The sequence below is a fragment of the Sylvia atricapilla genome, chromosome Z, assembly GCF_009819655.1.
Source record: "Sylvia atricapilla isolate bSylAtr1 chromosome Z, bSylAtr1.pri, whole genome shotgun sequence".
In the NCBI taxonomy this organism is placed as follows: Eukaryota; Metazoa; Chordata; class Aves; order Passeriformes; family Sylviidae; genus Sylvia; species Sylvia atricapilla.
The window spans coordinates 42,363,895-42,387,545 of NC_089174.1; the positions used below are offsets into that span (position 1 = coordinate 42,363,895).

A 23,651-nucleotide genomic window follows, 5' to 3' on the forward strand; every position below is an offset into this window, starting at 1 on the left:
GTGGGAAAGCGATGCTGCCAAATCAAACTGTGATGCTGAAATCAGGGTAGTTATAAAGACATCCGTGCTGAAGCTCACCTTTTTCTAGGTCGAACTGAGAAATCTCTCCCTATTATAATTAACTTTTGTCTCCAGGATGTTTCCTGTTTGCAACTTCTTGATTAGTTTTAGGGCAGGGTCAGGTGGTACTCAACCTGGTTCTCTTCTTTTTCTCTCCTCCCTCTGGAAAAGATGCCAAAACTTCTCTTAAGTCAGTTTCCTAATACAGATGCTGTTAATTCCACAGATGCCTGTTACAAACCTGATTTTTTTTTTCAGTTACAATATTTAAATAGATGAACTCAGCCTCCTGCTCTGTCATACAAGTTTGTTATTTGAACAAATGCAGAGACAAAGCAGAGTTTTAAAAATTAAGGGTTTGACCACATTGTTCCAGATCAGTGATATCAAAGCTCTCTGAGGCAGACCCTCAAATCAGACCATGAAGTGTACAGAAATGATTTTGTTACTGAGAGAACTGGATGGTGCTTTTCTCCCAGAAGACAGAAATGGATCTTCCTTGTACAGGGTCTTCTTTGGAGAGGCAGAAAATGCTTATTTTCACCAAAATGGCAGCATCTAGATTTTTATGTTTTTACATCTCTGTGTTTAAGAATAAGGGGCAAACTCTTCCTAGTTGTCAGTTATCATGTATTTGGGAAGGAAGACATTTCTTTTTCAATGCTGACTGCAAGTGACAGCACAAGCAGATCCTGGTTTTGGTGTGGTAGTTCTCATGGGAAGTCAGAGGGCTGGTTACTGCTCTCTCTGCAGGTCTGTTTCCAAAGAGAGAGGCTTATGGAGGTGGAACTGAAGCTCCTTGTTTTGGGAAGCCTTGCAAACATCATGTGCCATCAGCAGAGTCTTAGAGAAACTCTACAGATGGTAACCTTTCCCTGTCACCAGTGCCCTTTAGAGCAGAGACACTGTAGGTCCCATTTCCTATGAATGGAAAGTGGGACTTAAAAAAAGTTTTGCAGCTATCAACCCTTTTCACCCATCATCGAGGGGTCACCAGAGGAATTCTTTCAGTCCCAGAGCAGGGAATGATCTTCCTGTGCTAATCAGGGGCAGAAGATCTTGTAAGATTTCTGTAACCCTAATTAAACCCTCATGATGGTGGTTTGCTGACTGAAATGTGTTGTGGAAGCATTGTGGTGTTTTCCCCCCTAAAGGCACGATGATTGTGCTATGTCCTGTGTGGAATGGAAGAGAGAAGCAGTGGTCCTGCCCTTTAAAAGGACCTGAGTTACGCCTGCGTCACACCGCATCCATGACTCTGATCTTACCTGCACAGACATGGCCACTCACTGACTCTTACCCACATCACTGGAGGCCTTCACGCTGGGGGTGTTACAGCACATGAGTGATCTGTGAGAGCCATCTGAGGATGGGCAGGTGGTCACATTCCCTACAGTATAGGGTTTCAAGCAAAGATCAGTTTTCAGGTTTATGTATCCAGATGCCCCCTGAATTCTCTGCATTTCCTTCTTGCAGAAGTACCCTAATGGCTTGCTAGAAGTAAGCTCAAATCCCTGATAAACAGTATTTGGGACTAATCTATTCAACAAGATTTGGAAGATACCTGAGGAAAAGCTAATACTTTTTTTGCTGAACTTTGACATTCTGAACATTGACTGAGCATTTTTTGCTACTTTGACATTCCTCCAAATCATTTTACTTTCTTCTTATATTTGACCACTGAAGTTAAACATGAAGTATTTGAATAAATGAGTCTCAGTTCCCCTGGTTTTCATTCGTTTCTTGTTTGTAATGAGTCCTTCTTGCCTCTCTGTCTCCCTTCTGTTGCAGAGTGACTTGTACATCTTTCCCTCGTGCATATTGTCAGAGCACTCAGCTCTCGGAGATGCCTGAAGCTTCTTAGTCTTAAGGATGTCCCATTTTCATGATAGAACAAAAGACCAGTTACATTTTTGTTCAGTGCTGCCAGCATTCATGACAGCAGATGCTATTTTGTCCTTTCCACCGTGTCTTTTGAGGAATTCCTGTTTTAACAGCTGCCCTAGAAGTGCTGAGTTTAAGAGCACTGCCTCCAGCTCTTAGTGGTGTCCAGGATCCCCATAGGATTGCTCATCACACCACTGCAACTGCTTTGTTAAGGGCACTAGTATATTCCCACAGGGCAATTGATTAGTATACAGTAATTCACTTCCATAGCTCCAAAGGGGGTAGCTTATTCTAAAAAAGTGTTAAGCCTTTTACTGCAGTTGGTCTCTGCTGACAAGGAGAAATCTGCTGTGTCCTTGGCCGAAATCCAAGAATTCACAAGGCACTTCTGTGTGACAAATCAGCCTGCGTGCTTATGCCCCTTGAGAGGTTTTAGTCTGGATTAAGTGCCTCAAACTCATGTTGAGAGAATTTGCTTCTGGAATGGACATATATCTAAGAAACACATAACACACAGTGGCTAGTGAGTGTAGTGGACCCATGAAGGGTGGGGACAAACAAAATTGTCAGAAGTGCCTACACTTTTTCAACTGGGAGAGGGCTTCAACTAAAGTGTAGTTGAAGAAGTCCTTATTGCTTTGACTAATGAAAAATGTTTGAGAACTTTCTGTGCTGGAGTGCAAAAGCACATATTAGTAGACTAAAGATGCAAGGACTGCTCTTCCTTGCAGGAGTCAGGTCTTCAAGTAAAAGTTTCTTTCCTCTTAATTAGAAGACCTTACAAGACAACATCATGAAGATATGGTGCACCTCCTTGACTATATTTCTATAATTCATATGAGATGGTCAAAGTCAAATGCTTGGGAACATTCCCTGCTACTACAGAGTTCACTAATACAGTGCCCATGTTTCTGGATTTGGTGTCCCTGTTGTGAAACCAGTCTCTTATCCTTTTACCTCCTTAGACTAAGTTATTCTATGAAGACCATTTCATAGAATCATCGAATCATTTTGTTTGGAACGATATAGTTTGGAAAAGATCTCCAAGACTATCAAGTGGAACCTTTGACTGAACATCACCTTTTCAACTGGACACTGGCACCAAGTGCTACAACCATTTGTTTCTTGAACACCTACAGGGATGGTGGCTCCGCCATCTCCTTGGGAAGTTTATTCCACCCTTCAGTGATGAAATTTCTCCTGATGTCCAACCTCAACCTCCCCTGGCACAGCTGCAGGCTGAGTCCTCTCATCCTGTCACTGGTTGTCTGGGAAAAAAGGCCAGCCCCCACCTGGCTACAACCTCCTTTCAGGTAGTTTTAGGAAGTGATAATGAACCTCCTTTGCAGGAGCCGAGGATAATAAGATAGATTTGTTGCTGTAGCCTGCACTCCTTGGAGGATACTTTTTTGAATGGTCATTCCTATAAGCAGCCTTGGTAGAAGTGAATCCCTAAAGGAGCTTCTGGATTGATACATTCCTTGCTAATCCTCACATAATATATGGTTTTGAACATAATAATGTGTTTGGAAGATGTGCCTGAGCTTACTCTCTCTATCAATCATCTGGGTCTAGTAAGATGCAGCAACTTGAGGTTGTTCCCCAGTGGGTTGGCAATATTGGCCATCATTATGCTTAAATGATAAATTCTTTTCAAATCCGATGCTGGTCTCAGGAAGTGTTGCTACCACAGCTTTCCAGTGACAGCCTTCATAACTCCCTGACACACCTTTCCTAGTCACCTGGAGGGGAAAGTATGCAGACTTAAAAGGATGAAGGGCTACTTTGTAATCTGGCCTGTTCTCTGAAAACATTGCCCTACTCTTGTGATGGACACCCTTTATTTTCTAGTTTGCCTAGTCCTTTTTAACCTTTGCCTGTGACAAGTAAAAGGGTATTTATTAGTCAGGCAATGCTTGTGACTTGCATTGTTGTCCCCAGGAGCTATGTGGAATATATTGCCCTAATAAGTAACATTTTGAGCAGCATTTTGTTTCCAAAGTAAAGATAGCATAATTCACGTAGTGTAGTTTTTATTTTTAAATGACTGATTTTATGCTAGTCTGCAGAAGAAAATAAAGAAAAAGAGGTAGAGTCTGTGTTTCATATGCTAAGTTAAGGGGTAAGCCACAGTGATCTGTGGTATTTTAATTCTTTTCATCTACATGTGAACTCAGGAAGAAATTGGGGATTTTTCAGCTGAACCCAGCAGGCAAATATTTCCTATTTTAGCACACAAATAGGTAGAATTAAAAATAGACGAAGTTGGAGGACAGAGAACACTCTTGAAGTCTTGTTTTGAGACATTAATGGAAACCTGGGCTTTATTGAAAATCTGTGTCCTGTGCTGGTGAAGTAGGTGAACTGAAGCTTCCTGTGATATGTCTACATTTTGATGTATTTCTAGATTTCTCCCTAAATACGGCCCCTATAAAGAGAGATATGTTTTGATGAGGAGTGTTCAAAAATTGTTGAAATGAAGCTGTGCTGGTCAGTCCATTCTTCATGCATGATTTTCATTGCTTTTTAAGGGATGAAGAGGAGAAAAAAAAATCTCACTCAGATGGTGCAGATGAAAAGGATAATGGGAACCAGACAAAGTCTGTCAGTCGAATTGGCAATTCAAATAACCCATTCCTGGACATCCCTCACGACCCCAATGCTTCCGTGTATAAAACTGGATTTCTGGCTCGGAAAATCCATGCAGATATGGATGGGAAGAAAAGTGAGTAATTTTTCAGTTGTAATGTGTTATTTTCTTGTTATGTCTTCACAATGCCACGTACCAGTGAGCCCATATACTTCTCAAGGCGAATAGTGCTGCTTCATTAGGGGAAATAGCAGCAATAACAGCAGCACAACAATTGGATTATCACACTCTCACTGTTAGGCCAGAATTTACAATGCACAGTCCCATTTGAAGCAGCTCTAATGCAGGGGTATAAGAAGTAATGTGATACAGCAAAGCAATATGATTTTTCTTTTTGTGCTAAAAGAAAATTAATATAGTGATTTACAGAATCGAAAACAATTTCAAGTGAATTACAGTAGTGGTTCTGCAGTAATCTGATAATTCTCCTTTTCCTTATGTGACACCAGATTGTTCCAAATCTCCTCTCCTCTCTGGGTCTGTCTTTAAAGAAAGGCTATTCTTTACCTCTCTGTGGAAGATGATGTTCCCTTCCTTACTTTCCCAGCCTTGGGTCACATATCTGATGAAGGGCAGCAGCTTTTGGCACCACCCAGCTTTTTACTATGCAGTTCCTCCCTGCCCCTTCCTTGTAATAGTCCTGCTGTGTCTCTTATTTACTTGAATTATCTTCTTCCCTTCTTGTCCTACTTCTGTTTGTGATGCACTAATTATCAAGGGCCTCTGATGCACCTGTGTGTGTTTGGTTATTTGGATATCTTCATTTGTTGTCTGTAGATCTTGGAAAAAGCTGAGGTTAGTCAGAGCATCTGTGTTTTCCCCAGTCACTGTTGATGATTTCTTACTCATGGTTTGCATCGTTGGGTTAAATCCCAAAGACAACGTCTGGCTTTATGATGGGTTTCTAGTAACAGCCAGTGTGTCCTAGCTGAGCTAAGTTCTCTAGTGTTCACATGCTTTGCTAGTCTGTTTTAGAAGGTGCAATTGAAAGTCAGTATTTTCAAAATGGAAACTGACAGCTGGACAATTGGCTCCAAACAGAGGTGTCAAAGTCAAGTTGACCTAATGCTTTGTCATAACTAGATACTCTAAATAGACTCATCTTTATTAAACATCTTCTTATTCAGCCTTAATAAATAAATTCATAATAATGCACCTTTATTAAATTATTTCTTTAATTATAAATACCAGAATTGCTCATTATTCAGCACTCTGGACACTGGCATTCTGGCGGGAACTCTATTATGAGTAATGTAATTAGGGCTGTGTTTTTAGAAATTCCTGTACAATTTAAAGGTCTTTCTCAAAAAAGTTGCATTTTGGTTTTCTAGACACAAATAAAACTTTTTTCTTGTTTGTTTGTTTGTTTGTTTGTTAGACTTTCTAATATTTCATTTCCTAATGGAGTTTTTGCAGGGCAGAGATTAGCTTGTGTGGGATTTCTAGTGAAGTGATGTGCTAGAATGCTCATCTGTATTTTCTCAGGAACCTAGTTCTGAGGGCTAAAACACTCAGGCACTTAGAGGAGAAGGACTTAACAGAGGCCAGTGGCTGGAAACTGAACTGAACATGTGCCAATTAGAAGTAAGGTGTGTTATGCCAGACGATAATGGTTAACCTCTGGGACAAGGGACTCTTCATCTTAGCTTTCTCTCTTCAGATCAGAATGTGATGCCCGAGTGTCATGCTTTAGTTGTGTGAATATTAATTTCATTATATAGCTTCAGTGATACACTATATGGATGCTGGTCAGCAGTGTGTGCTTGGTGGGGAGTGAGCTTAGATGCAGACTTCTTGTCCCTGGTGCTGTGACTGTACAGTCTGTGCCTAATTCTCTCTGTCTGTTGCACTTGAATTTTGGACTGGATCCTTCAGCCTTCATGCTGAATTTACTTTGCTCCCTCCCTTCGCCCCACCCCAGCTTGTCTCTAGGAATTTATGGGCTAGATTTGTTGTCTCCGTTATGTTCTTCAACTTCTGACTGACTTTGGCATTCTTGTGGGGTTGAGTATTTTGGTTGGCACCATTCTTGTTTCTCAATGCCAAGTTGGGGGTGCAGCAGCAGTAAAGGGGGAAGAATGCTCTGGGGACACACTGCTTTCTGAGTAGTATCCCACTGGCTCTGAGCAGTGCCTGCTAGCCTGCTGTGGCATGTAGAGAGACTACTTCCTCCTGAAAACTGCTGTGGTGCAGAGCTCAGATGTTGTTGTGTAGGGGCAGTGTCTACCTGTCTTCAAGAGCCCAAAGATTGCATTTCTGTGGCCTGCTTTCTGCATTGCTGCTGTTCCTTTCTGATTCAGTCCAGGACTGTCATCAGGATTGTTGTATTACTCCCTCTCACAGCAGGTATGTGCAGGCACTGTGCTAAGTTGCATTGTCCTTTGAAAAAGATAGTACAAAGGAGGTTTAACACAGGACTAATGTAGCTCTCCGGTAGCCTAGACAAAGTATAAAAATGGATCTGAGTTAAATGGGTTTTCATTTGTTTTCTTTCCAGCTCCCCGGGGAAAACGAGGCTGGAAAACCTTTTACGCTGTGCTGAAGGGAACAGTCCTGTACTTGCAGAAGGTAGGGGAAATCACTGTCTTTTGAAAACTAATTAAAGAGGGATAAAACAGCATGCATCCTCTTCACTCTCTCAGCTCACCTCCAGGCACCTTTCCCTCTGATGCACAGTATGGCTGATCTCCCTACCCCCACTCTATTAAAACACACATTCAGGCATGAATCCTTCATTGACACCCTCTCCCTTTTCACAATTTCAAGTGAAAATTGTCTGCATCCACATGTACACCATGTAAGTTCCAGTGTATGCCGCTGCTGTTTCACACAGCTGAAGAAAATAGCTAGCTTCACCAGTAAAGACAGCATCACCTCTCTGTGCATGTGTCATGCACAGCCTCTAGGCTGCTTTTAACTTCACATTTCATGTGTATGACTTTCCCTTCTCTAAGGTTGTCCTCCTTTTCCACCTTTTCATAGTATACTTTTCTGCAGTGCCTGCAAGACCAGGTGCAAAACAATTGAATAACAGCTTGGCCTTGGTAGGAATCCGCAGCTTCTCTTCCTATGTGAAATTGATGGATAAAAGGATACTTTTTTTATCCACAAAGAAAAGACTGGTTTCTAACAAAATGTGCTTCCTGACAGCAAGATGTCCAAAAAAAAAAAGTCAGATGAAACCCTTCAAGCCTTTTCTTACAAGCTTAAATATATTATAGTACATTTTAAACTATACTGTTAGAACATGAAATGCAACATATGAGTGAGAACTGTCAAAATCAAATAAATGGCAGCAGCTAAGTAGGTTGTTATGGCTTTTTGCCCTCCAGTATAGATTAAATATTCATGGAATAGATATGCTGCTTGTCCAGACTGTCCTATATTGCAGAAGTATTCTTCTTTGTAAGCTGTTTTACATTTTTAGTCAAAACCTGATAGTTTTGTAACTATCAGGAATGCAAGTACATACTGCTGTTTCCTCCTCACCTGCTGTGGCTTTCTGAAGTTGTTGGAGCCAACATGAATAGTCTCTTGAGAAGAAAGAGTGCTTTGGATCAGATTATTATAGCATGAGGTTTACAAGGAGAATGCTCAGGGTGCAGTACCTTTTTGAGGGGGCTGAAATCCAGAAACAGACAAAACAATCTGCAGTCAGTATAGAAGATTTGGGCTGAAAGATAGGTGTGATATGCTCAGAGCCAGTGCAAGATGCTAAAACTAACTCTACTGAATCCCAGGTCCTTTTGCTGGGAGCAAGTGCCCTTTTCTGACCAAAGTGGATTCATCTGCCTCAGTTTCTGAAATAAGTAGTCTTTAATGTTCACCTGAAAAGACTGCATACTTCTCTGAGAAATAAGAAGGCTTCTTTTTTGTACTACAATAATTGATTTTTTATTTGATATTCAAGGGAAAGAACTGAGAATGCTGTCTATTTTAGCACCTTAATTAAATACTTTTATGAGTATTGCTGGCATGTTAGTTTAAAATGCTTTCTCTTTAATAAAATGTGGAGATACTGACGTAGCATGTAAATTTTCCACAGAACACTGCCCTCCTCGCTGTTGCCCTCCATACTTTCAGGGGCAGGGAGTAAGTTCACATATGACTGCATCTTTGCAGAACGAAATGCATTGTTGGATTTTTTGTTCTTGTTTGTTAATTGTGTATTTTGCACTTGAATTCAGTGATTACAGGGCAGTACTCTGCAGAGCTGCATTCTCCTATTTGCATGGGAGCCATCCATTGCATTGAAGCCATCTCACTGGAGCACACTGACAAGCAAGGGTTTTTCTTTCATGCTTATGAGAGGTTGACAGAAGGGTGTGATGGAAAGTAACTAATTCAAGAGTGATGGGGCAGCTGTGAGCCTCCCAGGGGTGCCTCTGGCCCCTGCTCAGCCACATGCTGCAGCTGTGAAAAAGCCTGTGATTTCAGCTTCAGGAAGTCCACCAGGGCTTTCCTTCAGCACTCAAATAAACTTTACACTCTTAGGGATGTAGTATCATAGAAGGTAAAGGTGCTAGAGTTAAAAATACACAGCTAGGCCAAGTAATTATAGTAAAGGTTGGTGAGCTGCTGTTTCCTTTTGTAATATACTATGGGCTGAAATTATAATTTAAGGAGGTACTGAAGCATTTTAGAAATGTACTGAAGCTTCATTTTTTTGCAGAAGTGCATAGTTCTGGCAATAGTCCTGGCCAAAGGATTTCCTTGTCTCAGTTCACCTTCTCTCCTGATTATAGAGTGCAGTAGAGTGGGGTGCTTTCATGTCCTCTTTCTCTCATTCTCTATATATCTGGGGAGATGACATCTGTGATGGTAGTTTCATTGTACTGAGTGCTATTTAAATAGAATAGAGAGAAATCTCACTGTACAGATGTTGTCTACACACATCTAAACACATGTACAGACCTCTGCACTATTGCTTTTTGTGTTCAACCGCAACTCAGCTTTTCCCACGAGACACTATTGTAATATAAATATTAATTGTTCATAGCAGCTGTGATTCCCTCTGTGGGCATTGTGGTCCCAATTCTGCTGTCACTCTGTATTTCTGTTCTCCTTGTTTTGCTGTCAAAGTCCATCTCTGAAAGAGTTCTGTAGGTGGTGGTCACTTGAGATTTACTGAGGACTTTGTCTGGGCAGCCTTGTTTCCTGCTCACCTTTTTTTTTTTTTTTTTTTTTTTTTCATTGGAGTTATTCCGGTGCTAATTCCTGTGGTGCAAATTGTTTTGTTCTTAAATGAGTGATTTAGGAGAGATTCTGAATTAGTGAGCACAGAGAGCACCGGAGGAGCTCAGTGGAAATGTTCACAGTTACCCAACTAAACGTGCCTGCTCAGTATCATATGCAGTAAGAAGTTTGACATGTTTGGGATGTTGGCTGTGTCACTGGGCATCCTCAGGCCAAGGTTAATTTCCTGTCCTTTGTTCATAGCAAGAGGAAATTGCAAAGTAGGAGCTTGACAGAATGTCTGTTCACTAGACTGACATGGAATGTGATGTGCATACACAAGAGAAGCTTATAAGGAGAGGACATAAGGCTGACCTCGCTTCCTTGCTAGAAATTGCGTCTGGTCAAACAGTGCAGAATGCAAACCTTTGTGTTTTGTTTGGGCTCCTCTGTGAGGTTCCCAACATCTTTGCTCTTCAGTGTAGCACTTAATATCTTGCAGGCTTCAGGTATTTATATAGATTTTCTCAAATTTCCTCTGTTAAAAATTAAAAAAAAAAAAAAATAGAGAAAGGCCAGACTGATGTAAAGTGTTTGGTGGTGAAACTTTCTGAAAGAGAATTTTGCAGGTGTCATGATGCAGCTGCATGGAGATATCTGTCCATGGTACAGTGACTGATATGAAAAGACAAATGTCATTCTCTGGTTTACCAAAAATGTATTTAGAAATATGCTGACTCTGGGTCATTAGGATGTGGGAAGGTCATTCTTCAGGTGTTTGAGAAGGAAGAATTCAGCATGCCGTTGCATTGTATGCAGCACTCACGTCAGCCTTCAGTTGAGAGACAGATCACAATTTCTTTCTGGCTCCATATATATTTCTTGCCACTGTCTAGGTCTAACTTTAGAGAACCGCCTTCCATTTCAGCTCAAACCTGCATGCTGACACCAGCACATCATAGCACATGCTGTCCTTGACAGCTTAGGTGAAAATGGATGTTCCTACTCCCCTAGCATTGTCTACCAGTCAAGAAGAGCTGAAGGCCTTAGAGAAGGAATTTTGGCAGCACATCCCTGTCCTTACAGCTTTCTCTGAGGCTGTCAAAGTATGTGGAGACATTTCTGGTATGCCGATCAGTGCCTTTGGAGAAACTGGAAGAGCTCCAGCTGTCAAGGTAGTTTGCAGCCAACTGATCTGGTGGGATTAGCAAGGATTACCATGAATGCTTTCTGTTGGAAAAGGAGGGGTTATCAGACAGGGCTGCTTCTGGGACTGGCCTAATGTGGACTTCTTCTGAAACAGGTTTAGTCACCAGAGCAGGTTGTAGACATTGGATGCAACTCACAGAGGAAGCTAGGAGGCAACAAGCTAAGTGATAGCTGATGCTGTGTCTAGGGAGTAATATGAGGTAAAATAGAATATCATATTTCTGAGGCCTGTCTAAGTTCATTTCTTGGCTCTGAGGTTTTTCCAGTTTTCCTGGACAATGGAGCCAGTCATTTTCCCCAAAACTACCACCAAATAAATCAGCTTGTGAATTCTTAAAGGAGGAAGCTTGACCTGAGGCCTTGCCTCCTCCATCTTCAAGACTTCCTTGAAAAAGGTTTAAAGAATGCCCTAAGTGGGCATAGGCAAAATCCATCAAGATAGACAGAGGCCTCCACATCTTGCTGAGTCTCAAATTATGAGAGTGGAAGGACATTTGCTGACTGCCAGCACTTGAAAACCTCTTATGTCACAGATCTTTAGGTTGGAGGCTGCCCTTTGGTCACCTATGCAGTAATTTCTTCTGGGTCTGCCAGAGCAGTGGTAGGCTGTGCCCTTGCCTTGCTCCAGATGGAGGTGGTGGGGTGGCAGGACTGCTGGGTAGCTGCTTTTTCTCAGGTTAGGTGTCTGAGCAGCAGTGTGGCGAGTTGTGGGCCTGCAATAGCAGGACCTTCATGAGAAAGAAGGAGACATGGCAGAGGAGCAAGATATTTTCTCCTACCTTCCAAGAGGTTGTCACCACAGCTGGTGACTCCCCATCCACTGAAACTCAACCTGGAGAGCCCCAGCCCAGCCTGGCGGAAAGCTCAGATGCCTCTGGCAGCGGCGTAGATTCCTCTGGCTGCAGCCTGTTTGGTGTGTTGCCAGAGAAGTTCTGTAAGCTAATTCATGCGCATTACCCAGCTCTTTTCTCAAGCGGGTGCCTCCCTGGATGTTGAAGCTAGTGCTATCCCTGCATGCACTCTGCATCCTGCACTGTGTTTCCTGCTAAACCTAATCTCATAAATTGTGTTCAAGTGCAAGATAGTTACCATGCCTGCAGGGAGTTACTTCACTGCTTTACAGCTGTCACACTTGATGTGTTTCCAGGTGAGACTGATTTCTGTGATACACTAAGGGGGAGAAATGGAGTCAGTTATGGATTGCTTTGGCCTGCCCTTCAGAAACAAAGTGACACAGCCTTGCTGGCAAATCACTTTTCTTTCAAAAAGCTCCTGGTCTTCCCAAGCCATTTATAGTCATCTGGGCTTTGGGTAGAACTTGTGGCTATGTTATGCTCTTGTCTAGCTTCTGTTACTCAGGAGATAAAAGACTGCTTCCAGGCTGATGCTTACAAAACAAGAGTCCCTGTTTTTGTCATCTAGTGTTAGGAATGGTACTGTTACTGTGTCAGAAACCCAGATAGAGCTGTGCTTGCCATTTGTTGACTCATCAGAGAGATTTAAGGGAGTTTGCTGTGATTTGCTTTGTGGATACTGGTAAGGAGGCTTCTGCAGTGTGTGAAGACTTGCCTAGGAGTACCTATAAAGGTAATTGGTTGAGAAAAATTAAAATCAGTCAGCAAAAGCTGAGAACCCAAGTAGCTGAGCAGTGAAGGTGGGGAGCTGATTATGAAGGATTCTTGAAATGAAGACCAATAATCCACAGCTGCTGTCATAGTCAAATACTTCCTGCTTACATCTCATCCTCTCAAGCAGGTAGTAGAACTACTTCTCTCTCTTGGAAAGACATCAAAACAGAGGAAGAAAGAGAAAGGAAAACATGTTTAAGGTAGTGGAAACCGCAAGTGTGCATGTCAGGTTGCACTTTGTTCATGTACTTTATTACTATTACTGAACTCTGGAGCAAGGTTTTTCCCTAGGCTAAGGAAAAAGGAATAGCACATATAGAAGTAAAATGCCATTTTCCCCCTTCTATCTCCTGCAGGATGAATATAAGCCAGAAAAGGCTTTGTCAGAGGAAGATCTGAAGAATGCAGTTAGCGTGCACCATGCGCTGGCATCCAAGGCAACAGACTATGAGAAGAAACCCAATGTTCTCAAGCTTAAAACAGCAGATTGGAGAGTCCTGCTTTTCCAAGCCCAGTAAGTGCTCTCCTTGCACCACTCATTGAGGAAGGAAGGCATTGCTGAAGGAGAAGTAAATTCCTGCCTGGACAGGTTAAAACAGGGGCTTAAGAGGTTGAATCTGTGTATTTGAACAGAAATAAGATTAAGTAGTGATGTGATTAGAGTGCACAAGTAGTGCATGAGAAAGAAACATCAGGTTTTAAGAGGCTTTTTAATCTAGCTGAGAGAGGTATAACAAGATGCAGCAGCTAGAAGCTGAAGCTCCAGGAAATTCAATTTGGAAACAAGGTAGAAACTTAGAACAGTCAGAGTGATCAGTCATTGAAGCAAATGACCAAAGGCAGTCTTGGATTGTCTGTCTCCTGATGTCATCAAGCCGTAGCTGGATGTCTTTCTAGAAGATATGCTGTGGTTAGAAACAAAGTTACTACTTAATACAAGAATGTTTTGATTAAATTTTTCATGCTGTGATATCCAGAAAGAACAGATTACCTGCCTTTTGCTTCTGAGCCCTGAGATCCATATGAAACCTCCTAGAGATCTATGGTGTCCAGCACAACTGGGACGTTAGGACATATGTCTGAATCAGGGCATTAGTTGGCTCTGTCACCTGTGTTATTGGGATTGGATTAGGAAAATATGTGTGCTAGGGTGAGGTATGGACCTAACCACAGGTCAGTGTGTGACTGAGTTACTTAGCACTAACTGCTTGCAAATATAGACAGGAAGACAGAGCAGACTCTTAAGAGTTGTCCAGTTCTGGTTATTCTGACTTCTAAAATGCTGTGGAAGGGATAGAAAGAGGTAGAAGGGGCTGAGTCAGCAAGTGCTTAATATGCTTTGCTTCCTCAGGAGCCAAGAAGAAATGCAGACCTGGATCAACAAGATTAACTGTGTGGCTGCTGTCTTCTCTGCACCACCATTTCCAGCAGCCATTGGCTCTCAGAAGAAGTTCAGTCGCCCACTCCTGCCAGCCACCACAACAAAGCTATCTCAGGTGAGACATTTTTATACAGAGTGTAGGTGATGATAATTTCTCTTTCTGGCTGGAGACTTGGTGGTGGTCCTTGTCACTGTTTTGCATCTGTTGCCACTAGCAGTCCTAGGAGGAGAAGGTTGCATAGTATATCTCTGCTCATTTCCTCATGCAGGATTTAAGTGGGAGGAGAAAAGGAACAGACTCAAATACAATTGGTTTATGTTTTTTAGAAAATACTACCACATAAAGAATTTTCTTCTTGTGCTTATGGCTCTGCAGAGGACATTTCGAATATTGATTGTTGGGGGTTTTTTGGATTTGAGTGCTTATGAAAGCCACTCATTTCAGAAGAAGTAGACATGCTCCTGGTCTTTGGCTTATTGAATTGATAAAAGGTGAAAGCTGATGCATCAGACAGGCATCAATTATATTTCTCCCACTAGACTTTCTAGACTCCATTTATCAACTCAAGGATTTCCTGTATAATATATAATTATAAACTGTGTCTTACATGAATGTCTTCAATTTGCCTTGTAATCACACAAGCTTTTAGCATCCTGTGGCAGGGAGTTTCACAGCTCTACTGCTTCTTGCACAAACACACGTATTTCTGCTTGTCTTTGACTGGCTGTGTCAGATGCTTGTGCCCATAGCTTTTTGTACTTTGGGAGATGCAATGCCTGCCCAGAATTCCTCTTGCATTGGTGGGAACATGATACTGATTATGCTGATCAGATTGACAGAGTGACAGAGGTTGTTATACTTCATGACATCTTCCTGTAGCTTTGAAAGTGATCTGCCCATGCTGGATTGCTTCTTAAATGAATTTATAAGGTTTGGTGGTTTTTTTTTTTTAACCATCTTCATAGCTTAGCAACTATCCTTAGAAACCACTGTGTCAAAATCTGTGTTTCTCTACGGATGTGGGTTTTTTGTGGGTTTTTTTAGGTTGCCCCTGCTTTTTCTCTCTCCATGACAGTAGCCTTTCTTCTTATGATGTGGTGACTGACTTACCATCTTCTGTTCTAGGTTAAAAGTTTAAAGCATGTTATGTAAAAAATAATACTAACTTGTCTCATCCTTGTGGTTTTACTTTTTGCTCATGCATACCTTTTTAAAAACACAGTATGGGGCTTCCATAATTTACCCCGATCACCTAAGGAACCTTTTTTTACTCACTGTTTTTCTGTCTGATTGTTTCATTTAGCACGTTGTTTCCTCCTCTCATTGTTTCCATTTAATCTGGAAAGGGAAAAGATACATCACAGTCATGTGGTTTGTGTCTTGAAGAAGGAGAGACACGAAAAGTGGAATAAGATAAGCTGTTTTGGACAAGCAGAAGAATGTTAAGTGTTAAAAGTAGATAAATTCAAAGGCAAGCAGAAGCATGTCTGCTTTCATCTGTCAGTGTGGAAAAATCATCCTGTCAGCAGGATGATCCTCATTTGCAGACGGAAAAAAAAAAAAAAAAAAAAGGAGTTGTCAAATCCCTGTGGTGGATGTTTAGGATTTTGTGGGATGAATCATTATGGACACTACTTTTTCAAAGGGTATGTTACTGGTCAGGCAGAAGTCAGGGTGCCATGAGGCCCTAACGTGGGTGAGGAAAAAGGCTGGACATGATGACAGGTGGTGCAAGATGGTTGTACCAGATTTTCCTTCAAAAGCAGAGTGGTGTCTGATCTTGGTTAGTCCAACCAGAGAGGGATGTGACAAAGCTGTATATAAAGGAACAACCAATCTAGAAAAAGATCTAGTAGGGTGTTGGGTTTTTTCTTTTTTCCTGAGAATGTGCATCACACACAAAAGCTCCAAAGCTGGTGCCCTGGAAATGACAAGTGCTGTATTAATAGCTGCTCAAAGACCTCGTGTCATCAGGCTGTAGAACTCAGTACCACAGGATGTCTCTGGGATGGACTCAGCACAATGCAGAGAGTGATTGGTCATTAATGAGAGAGCATGCACATTTAGGGTAGTAACTAACAGCAACAAGAATTTTTTGACAATCAGTAGCAAGTGGTTTCAGCCCTACCGTATTTAGGCGGGGGCAAATTATCCCACGTGTTTCTTGCTTCAGTTCTCTTGCAAAAGAGTTGAAACACAAGATAAGATGGGTCTTAGCTATCATCATCTGTAGAATTTTCCCCCCTTTCTGCTGTTTTCCGCAGCTCCAGCTCAGCCAGCCGAGAGGTTCAGTCCCCAGTGTCACTCACTGCAGGGCAGGCTTGTCTGAGCTAGGTTTGAAGCTGTGGTCTTCATCTGAGCTGTGGGCTGCACTCAGAGCCACACCACTGAACGACAACACTGGCAGGTGTTCCCTCCTCTGAGACAAGGTGCCTACACATGAGCTGACCTGGGTACTAGCTCTTGGCTAATTCACCAATATCTGCACGATCATGTATCTGTTTTGGACTTACCTAATTCAAACATAATTTCAGATCCAAGAAATGGACAGAAGGCCATCCTGCAGGAGATGGAAACCTTCTGAGATGAGGGAAGGTTAGCTGACAGATGGACTGGAGGAAGTGAGTGGGCCTGGGTTTATGATAAAGGAAATTGCCTAGAAAGTGGGAGTAGCAGCTCCTCACTTTCTCCAACTGCACAGTGGAGAAATGTGCTGGTAGCAGCAGCAAAATAAGATGCTTTTTGGGGACTGGACAGACCTTCCTCTTCTGAATGTTCTAAACAAACAGAAACCACACACGAAAGAGCTTTTGGCAATGCAGAAATAGAAGGAAGGGTCCTTACTCCATATCTTTTCTATCCTGGAAGGAATTCTTTTCACACTGCAAAGACCCGAGGCAGGGTCTTTGCCTGTCTCATTCTGCCCTTGGTTTATCTGCATACACAACAGTCTTAATTAATTAACCAAAAATGTATTAGAGCAAAAGTGTCATGTTGTCACTATTGCTTGGCAGCAAGCTGCTTCCATTGCTCACAGCAAAGCATTGGATGACAGGTTTGCTCTCCTTCCCAGTGATGTCTGCTAGCTGCTGAGTTTTTCTGCAAGCTTGGCCACTCTGAGTGCCTTTAAGAGAGCTGTTGTTGGCGGCACCCTGGGATGACAGACCTTATCAATCTAAGAAAAAGAAACTATAAGGGATTATTGTACAGGAACCTCTCTATTTTGCTTTGCTTATTGGATATTTTAGATTCTGTCACTTAAGTGCATAATTTGTTTCTGAAGGATGAACAGCTGAAGTCCCATGAAGCTAAGCTGAAGCAGATCTCCACGGAGCTTGCTGAACATCGCTCCTATCCTCCTGACAAGAAGCTCAAAGGCAAGGAAGTAGATGATTACAAACTGAAGGACCACTATCTGGAGTTTGAGGTATATATGGAAACATTATTACTTTTATTTCTTGGGTTGGTTGTATATTTGGGGTACAGTCCTGAAGTTCTGTATTTTTCTCTTTACTTCCCTAGGAAGTGTGTTCTTGCTAGACAGAGTCACAGCAATTGCAGATGCTGGGATGTGGCTCTTCTTTCTGATGAGAAAGAAGATCTGATGAGAAGTCAGGTGTGAATCTGACTGATTCACAGCTAAGGAAGTTCTGATGAGAACTTCCTTAGCTGTGAATTTAGCTCCTAGTCTGTTGGAGGGTAGAAACATGGAGAATAGAAATGAGACTCCTGTCCTTCCTGATGTATCTGTGTGAAGAAATTATAAGATCTTCACGCAGAAAGCATCTTACGTTGTAAAACCGTGTTGCCTAGTGTATTGGAATCTCAGTCTCTAGAGAGCGACTGAATTCTGCAGGAATGCAGATCATGGTAATCTGTCTTCCATCAGTAGGTTCTAAGGAACTGATATGCTAAAGTTATTGTTGTAGGCATGCCTCCCTCGTCAGAGCCATTTGGGTTGTATGCCACTGAGATGGATGTCAGGATGAGAAGGAAAACGGTAGAATTAAAGATCACAGGGTTGAGTGATACACCTTAGGCAGATGCATTTCGAGAGATTGTTTCGAGTATCTGACAGAAGCTTTTATCTGTAACGGTGTTTGCCACATTTTAGGACTGTGGGAATGAATGGGCAACCCAGCAGATGTCTGCTATTTGTTGTGACTACACCTTTGAGCTTTTCCCCTCACTGACTGCAAGTCAGTGGCCTTGGGTCTGAAAGGATCCTACTCTATATAGGCACTGCTTGGCAAGGAAAATACATAGTCTGAAAAAGAGGAAGAACAGATAAGACAGATGAGACCAGCAGAGCTGATGCTGGATCACGGCACAAGCCTCCAGAACTGAAGTAAGCCTTGTGCCCTGTGTTATCAGTTTCTGTCAGATGGACTCTTTTTACTCCTGGACTTAACTCACTACATACTTTCGATTTTGTGGAAGGTTATAACCATTGTTTTGAGTTTCAGTTTGCTGTAGCAAAGTCAGTCAGCATGGCTTTATGAAGGAGTCATCATAACCTGACCAACATGATAATCTTTGACAGTGTGATATTTGGTGTGATGGATGAAGGGAGAGCAGTGGATGTTGTTTGTTCTTCACTTTGACAAGAATTCTGACATTGTCTCCTCTAGAGTGCTTGTAGTTAAGCTGATGAAGTGGATTAGGAAATTGACAGTGAGGTGGTTTGGCTGAAGCATTGAGATCAAAGGGTTGTGATCAATGGCGCAGTGTCAGTTAGTTTTGAACAGGGCACTCAGATGTACAGAGTAAACCACACACTTTCTCTCCAGAGCAGATCTTGTAAAACTTGGAAGATCAAGCAGCTTCTTAGCTTTGGGTTCTTGACACAAAGTTTATTTTCTATCACTTTTAGAAGCTTGGTGAGTTAGGATAAAATGTAGGCCTGAGTGTTGAACGTTTGTAGAAGAATTGATGGGGGAGTAGATTGTTGTGGGTTTTTTTTTGGTTCCTGTCAGTTTTATCAAGCTGATCTTTTGAGATATTCCTCGGGTACCTCAGTATAAATCAGAACCAGTATGGCCCAGGAAACAAAAGGTGTCCTCTTCACTAGTGAGAGTCTTGAACAGCTATGCAGTTCAGATAAGTGATCAGCTCTGCAGGAGTGATCAGCTCTGCTCATCTAAGCAGGGAAGTTGTGGCAACAACTTCAGTTATGTGGGAGAAATGGTTATTCAAGGTGCTGTTGTGTGGTGCTGTGTTACCTTCACACTAAGCACAGATTTCACAGGCCATGTTAAACTATAAAGACACCATTCCAAGGGCCATGAGAGCCAACATTCCAAAATATTGGAAGTCAAACAGATTAGGCAGAAAGCTAACTGGATTAGCTTCTTCTGGAGCTAAGACAAAAAAGTGACCTTGCTGAGTGGAAGGAAGGTCACGTGGCATGTGAGAAATACTGAGAGAGATGCTGCTCACCACTGTAGCAAGAAAATTCATGTGGCCAAATCTCAGTTGGATTTGCAGCTGTGAACTGTGGGGGACAATAAAAAGTTTTTAAAATAAAATAATGGCAAAAGATAGTGTAGAGATAACATAAGTCTCTTACAGGATGAGGATGGTCATCTCACAAACAGGCATATGGGCAAAGCAGAGGTGTTGAATGTAATTTTTGTTTCTGTCTTCAATATGGGTGACAGACCAGGGAGATCTCAGTGCTGTGAGCTAGAGGACCATGACTGTGAGAATGGTCAGCTCCCAGTTAATCTTGAAATTGTGTAGGACTAGCTGTTCCAGCTGGATTCCTACAGATATGTGGGGCCTATGAGATTCATCCAAGAAACCTCAAACAGTTGCCTGATGTCATTACAAAACTTCTCTCAATTATATTTGAACAGTCTGGAGAGATCCCAGTTGTCTGGAAGCTGTCTAGTGTTTTCCGAATTTTTCAAGAAGGGCAAAACTGAAAACAAGAAGTCTGTCGATCTCACTTTGGTGCCTGGTAAAATTACAGAGACAATGATTCTGGGAAGTATTGGAAAACACCTGGAGGATGCTGGAGCCATTATCACAGCCAGCACAGCTTCATGAGAGCAAAGTCCTGCTTGTTCAACCTGATTTCCTTTTATGACAGGATAACCCACTTGATCAACAGAAGCCAGTTAATGGAATGTTTTGATTTCATAAAGCTTTTGATACCTTCTCTCTCAGGATCCTTCTGGAGAAAATGTCTATAAATGTGGATAAACACATCATGTGATGGGTGAGCATCTGGCTCATGTATCAAGCACAAAGGGCTACAGTGAATGGGGTGACATCAGACTGGTGACCTGTCACTTCTGCAGTTGCACAGGGCTCTGTTCTCAGCCCTGTACTCTTCAATGTCTTCATAAATCACCTGGACACAGGACTGGAAGGGATGCTAAGCAAGTTTGCAGATGATGCAGAACTGGGAGAAACCATTGACTCCCTTGAAGGCAGGGAGGCCCTGCAGAGAGACCTTCACGAATTACAAGGGCTTGGACAATCACCACCTGTATGAAGTTCAATAAGGGAGAATGCTGGATTCTGCATTTGAGATGGGGCAACCCAGGATGTGTGGACTGTCTGGGAATGAGAAAATGGAGAGCAGTGGCATGAAAAGCGCCCTGGTCAAGGGCAAGATAAATATGAGCCAGCAGTGCCTTGGCAACTCGGACGACCAGCTGTGTCCCAGAGTGCATCAGGCACAGCATCACCAGCCAGGCAAGGGGATTGTCCTGCTCTGCTCTGCACTGGGGTGGCCTCACCTTGAATGCTGGGAGCTATTTTGGGCCCCTCAGTATATAAGAAAGATATGAAGCCCCAAAACCTCCAAAGGAGGGCAGTGAAGATTATGCAGGGCCTTGAGGGGAAGCCGTATGAGGAGCAGCTGAGGTCACTTGGTCTGTTCAACCAGGAGGAGAGGAGACTGAGGGGAGACCCCATTGAAATTACAACCTCTTTATGATGGAAAGAAGAGGGACAGGCACTGTGATGTCTGTGATGACGTGTGAGAATGGCCTGAAGTTGTGTCAGGGAAACTTTAGGCTGGACATTGGAGAGAGGTTCTTCTTCACACACAGGGTGGTTGGGCACTGGAACAGCCTCCCCAGGGAAGTGATTGCAGCACCAAGTCTGACAGAATTGAAGAAGCATTTGGACAACGCTCTCAGGCACAGGGTGTGATTCTTGTGGATGGTCCTGTGCGGGGCCAGGATTTGGACTGGATGATGATTCCTGTGGGCCCCTTCCAACTCAGTTTATTCTGTTATTCTGTGAGGCAGTAAAAATCCCACACCAAACCTAAATGTTGAGCTTTATGAAAATTGCGAATGGAAACTTTGTGAATGGAAACCTTCCCTTTATAACAATGACCTGTCAGGGTTGGCAAGAGGTGGTGAAAGAGACTGGCTGCATAAGGTTAAATGAATAATGAATAAGGGCAAGAGGCAGGTGAGGTAGGATTTTGCAAATGTCTCTTTCAGACTGAGACTGCAGGCCAAACACAATGTCTGTGTACAAAGGGCCATGCTGATACGTCTCAGGAAACACACTAAAAGGACCTGTGAGTCCCTAAGGCAGCAGCACAGTACCATTAGGAAAATGCCATTTTCCTTTTCTGTAGGTCCTTACAATTTCTTTTGTTCACAAATTGGCAATCCTTCATTCTTGTTCCTGACAAAAGACAAATGAGATGGAGGGGATGTGAACCAGGAAGTAACTGGTCACTGTTCAGGTATGCATCCAGTAGCATTTGTTTTTGATGATGTCTTTGCTTATACACCGTAGAAGGAACAGTTTTCATTGCCTGGTCTCTGAGGAGGTACTGCATCTAATTGCAAAAAAAAGTTGCTTAATGCAGAAAATTTACAGTTAGTGAAAGATCTTTTAAATGCTGTCAGGTGAGAGGTGAAGCCAGAGTACTGATGTATGGCTTCCTCTCTCATACTTTATTATGTGCATTCATTCTTCAGAGATAATGTTGCAGAAGCTTTTGAATGGTTTCCACTTCTGTGGTTTTATTTCTTGACAGAAATTTCCAAATTAATCTCTTTTAAGGCAAAACTTCCACTAGCTTTTCCCTAACTTCAAATGTCAGGTCACTGGAAGACCAACTTTGTTGTGGTTGAAATCAAAGTAGAAGTGTGTTCGTTGATTTTTATAATAGAAATCAAGGGTCCACAAAGTCCAGGGGAAAATGGCCATTTGCGCACATGCGGGTCCTGGATTTCCATTCTGATTTCTGAGTCTTGATACTTTGGTGGTGTTTACTGAACCAATATAAGCCTAAATCCATACAGCAGTACACCCCCCCTCCTCTTTATTGTGTGATATTATGCTGTTCCCAAGCTAAGAGCACTGGCTGACCTTTTGCAGAGTGTCTGGTTCATTTTGTGATGAATCATCCATCAGCTCAGTGCATCATTGTCAGGGTTCTTCTTGCTGTTTTTCCATTTCCATTTTTATTAAATGACGCATCATACCTGCTTCATGTGTTTGTCTCTCACATTGTAGAGCTCCAACTCCAGATACGGAAGTCATAGGAATGCTTATTTATTTAATTTGTAGGAGGATTCTGTTGTGATTCTTCTCTATGGGGGGTTGTTTATTCAAAGGATTCTCAAAAGCCAGTCACGTTCTCTTCTCCCCCCCCCCCCCTTATATTCTTCAAAGTGGTTACCAAGCTTTTTGACTTCCTGCTCTCAAAAGTTTTATTTGGAACAGAACTTTATTTTAGAAAATGTAAAATATTTTCTTAAATACTTTTTCCTCTGTCAGGAACATAGTAGCTTGGCTGCTGTTTTGCTACTTTGAAATACAAGTTAACAATCAGTACCGATGTTTACATGTACCATGTACCTTCTCTGACTCCCTTACGCTGAGATGGCAGTAATTACAATGCCTGCACCATGTCTTTAGTGGGTATATCAGGGGCAGGTTATTAAATAAATTCTGTGAAGTGTATTGCTCTGTTCTCAGGACCTCCTGCCCCAACATCTGTTTTTGAGACTCTTTAGGGATCTTCTGTTACCTTATTTTCTTCTTTGAAGAATTGTTTTTCTGGAAAATTACACAATTGCAGTAAACAGAACAAAATCTTCCTATTGGGGAAGGAAAACTCTGGTCTAGACAAGGAATAGAACAAATGGTCATGGAGCACATTAAAGGGAACTTTTTCCAGTTGAAAAATACAGTGTCTGGACAAACAGCAACCTTCATCATTCCCTGTGAGTGATGTAGCAGGGGAAGATACCACGTTGCTGTCATAGCCCTCTCATTTGCTCCTTTTTGTTAAGGTCTGGCTTTTTGAAGATTGTCTCAGGGGCCTAGTAGTGGCCATGCTAGTACTGTCTGAATTTTAACCCTGCTTCGGTTTCTCCCGCACGGATAAGAAAAGGAGGAAAAAGCAAGGCCTGCTGGTGGGAGTGGAGGATTGCACCAGCGCAGGATTTTTGTTGTCTCTTAGTTTAATGCACTTTATCTCCATGTCTGCCTGAGCAATAGGATCTTAGTATGTGTGAGCACAGCTTCGGTCTCAGCATGACTAAGGTAGCAAGCTTTTGTTTGGTGGTGTTACTTGCAGTGGGAGCCACCACTCAGCAGAGCATCAGAATTTGTGTGCTGCAGGACTGAGTGCCTCTAATTACACAGCACACCAGGCCTCAGTCTGCCTGAAAT

General features: G+C 42.3%; 1 protein-coding gene across 2 annotated transcripts in view; it reads left to right on the plus strand.

Moving 5' to 3' along the window:
* PSD3 (pleckstrin and Sec7 domain containing 3) overlaps positions 1-23,651 on the plus strand; it is a 103,619-nt gene that overhangs the window by 76,736 nt on the left and 3,232 nt on the right. For both annotated transcript variants that reach the window (XM_066339219.1, XM_066339220.1), the window contains 5 exons: positions 4,479-4,672; positions 7,095-7,165; positions 12,966-13,123; positions 13,961-14,105; positions 17,275-17,418. In XM_066339219.1, coding sequence (XP_066195316.1) covers positions 4,479-4,672; positions 7,095-7,165; positions 12,966-13,123; positions 13,961-14,105; positions 17,275-17,418 — 712 coding nt within the window. The remainder of the gene's footprint in view (positions 1-4,478; positions 4,673-7,094; positions 7,166-12,965; positions 13,124-13,960; positions 14,106-17,274; positions 17,419-23,651) is intronic.